Source organism: Hibiscus syriacus, unplaced genomic scaffold (genome assembly GCF_006381635.1).
Source record: "Hibiscus syriacus cultivar Baekdansim isolate YM2019G1 unplaced genomic scaffold, ASM638163v2 tig00110630_pilon, whole genome shotgun sequence".
In the NCBI taxonomy this organism is placed as follows: domain Eukaryota; kingdom Viridiplantae; phylum Streptophyta; class Magnoliopsida; order Malvales; family Malvaceae; genus Hibiscus; species Hibiscus syriacus.
In genome coordinates this window covers 718,373-720,302 of record NW_024062805.1, presented here as the reverse complement: position 1 = coordinate 720,302, position 1,930 = coordinate 718,373, and the positions used below count along the sequence as shown (strand labels likewise).

General features: G+C 32.9%; 1 protein-coding gene across 1 annotated transcript; it reads right to left on the bottom strand.

Moving 5' to 3' along the window:
• Positions 1–579: 579 nt before the first annotated feature.
• Positions 580–1,048, bottom strand: LOC120136457. The gene is made up of 2 exons (XM_039152492.1): positions 910–1,048; positions 580–827 (listed from the first exon to the last, which is right to left on the bottom strand). Exons 1-2 carry the CDS (start codon positions 1,001–1,003, stop codon positions 679–681), a joined length of 243 nt encoding a protein of 80 aa, XP_039008423.1. The 5' UTR covers positions 1,004–1,048; the 3' UTR covers positions 580–678.
• Between the last annotated feature and the right edge of the window lie 882 nt (positions 1,049–1,930).

Here is a 1,930-nt window from a genome sequence, read left to right as displayed (position 1 = left end):
GTCAATCGTCGTAATCTAAGATCTCCCATTTAAATTGCCCATGTATGTTTTTTAAGATCTCCCTTCAATAATTAAAATCACTCCAAAAAGGCATATCACATGTATATGAGTAATAAACATGAAAATATATGGTTTACCACGTTTGGGTTTTGCTTTTTATTTAATCAAAGTGAAAAAAAATTAGGTATAATTTCAATAAAAAATATGGTTTAAACAATTTAATGAACATTATTTCCAAGTTTCCTTCTAGGTCACCAATAACAGTTCACATTAATAGTAAGATTAAGGAATAGTGATAATAGAGCTCTTATAAGTGGGGGAGTTGAGAGGCAACCTAGCATTTTAATAGATTTGAAGTGAAGAAAATAAATTGAAAATAGTATCAAATCAAATCAAATCAAATTTTATTTTTATTTAATTTGTAATCAATTTTATTTTTATAATATAAGAATAAGCATTTTACATTTCAAATAATAAAAAAAAACTTAAAATATAATGATTGTTAATTCTTATTGAGATCTAGTATGACCATCATTATCATCGAACACTTTCCTATGGCTTGATAAATTTCCCAACTACTGTAAAAGCAAAGTTGGATAAAGCAAAGCAACAATTTCTTCACAAGTGAATGGCAAATCAAACTTTAACTTCGACAAAAGAGAAGCAAACATTAGGTCTTCAAGATTCAGATCCCGACTTAACAATGAAATTCTGGCGGCTGATGGGGTTCATCACCAAAGGTGGACCAGCCGCACGTGGCCACACCTGAAATTTCTTGTCGGTTTCTTCCCACCATTCCTTGTTCAAAACAGTGTGAGGTGTAGTCCCTAAGTTGGAGAGGAAGAGCCATAATTTATTAAGCCCCCTGGAATAGCCTATGACGAAATATACAAAAGTACAGCAACTTGCCTCCAAAAATCTTCTGATCTGCAACAAGATTATCAGCTACATAGGCAACGGCAAACGATGCCGCAATAGAACCAACTATATATTTTGCAGCCATTTTCAAACTGCAATAGCAAGATACATGAAAAGAATGACTAAAAGTTGCATGGCATTGTGTAACAACAAATTATTGCCAGAGGAAAAAAAAACGAGAGACAAAAAAAAAATGAGACAGAAAAAAACTGATATTAGCCAATGCAAATTCAAACAATATTCAGGATTTCAGATCTTTATGTTTGCTCAAATAGTGTAGATTTTCTCAAAGTCAGCATTCTAACCTATATCCCTCTGCTCCCCTTTTATCTGTCTCTTCCCTTTCAATCAATGATTCAATACCTGATCTCTTCTAAAGCAAAACAAAATCCTATCTGTGATCTTCCGAAAGATGAGCACAAATAAATTCACGATAATCACTATAGATTAATACAGAAAAGTGATCAAGAAGTACCCAATTCTATGGTCTTAGATTAATGCATTTAGGATTAAATTGTAGCAACTAACAATTGACTAACTTTGCCAAGTTTATATGAAAATAACTGATTGATATAAGGATTTAACAACCCCAAAAATAATAGAGCCATGGATAAAAACTTGATCAGCGAACAAAGCCATTGAGATCAACTGTAAAGAATGAAAATTAGGTCTTAAACATGTGAAATGTATAATTCCACATCATATTAGACATATTGCAACCAACCTCTAAGTTTAACTTATGAAACAGAGAAATCAAGTTCAGAAAGGGCTCCATGATATATGGTGAACTACAAAACCTCTAATCAATTTCTTGTTAATTTCAGCAAGTCTATTTTCAGAAGTTGAGTTTGCCCGAAAAGGAGCACACTGGTAGCACCATCCACTAGCATTCAAATTGGTTCTAAAGGCACATGCTTCATGAAGAATGGCTAGGTTGGGAGCTCGAGTAGGAATTATTATAAACGCCTCTTTATTTTGGGCTTCCACTGGGATAGTTTCAAGTTTAAGTTGA

Excerpts from the sequence above, each read along its gene's own strand:
- LOC120136457 (XM_039152492.1), bottom strand. The coding sequence starts at position 1,003 with ATGGCTGCAAAATATATAGTTGGTTCTATTGCGGCATCGTTTGCCGTT. Across the intron at positions 828-909 it reads AGATCAGAAGATTTTTGGAG|GGACTACACCTCACACTGTT; the intron begins GCAAGTTGCTGT and ends TCTCCAACTTAG.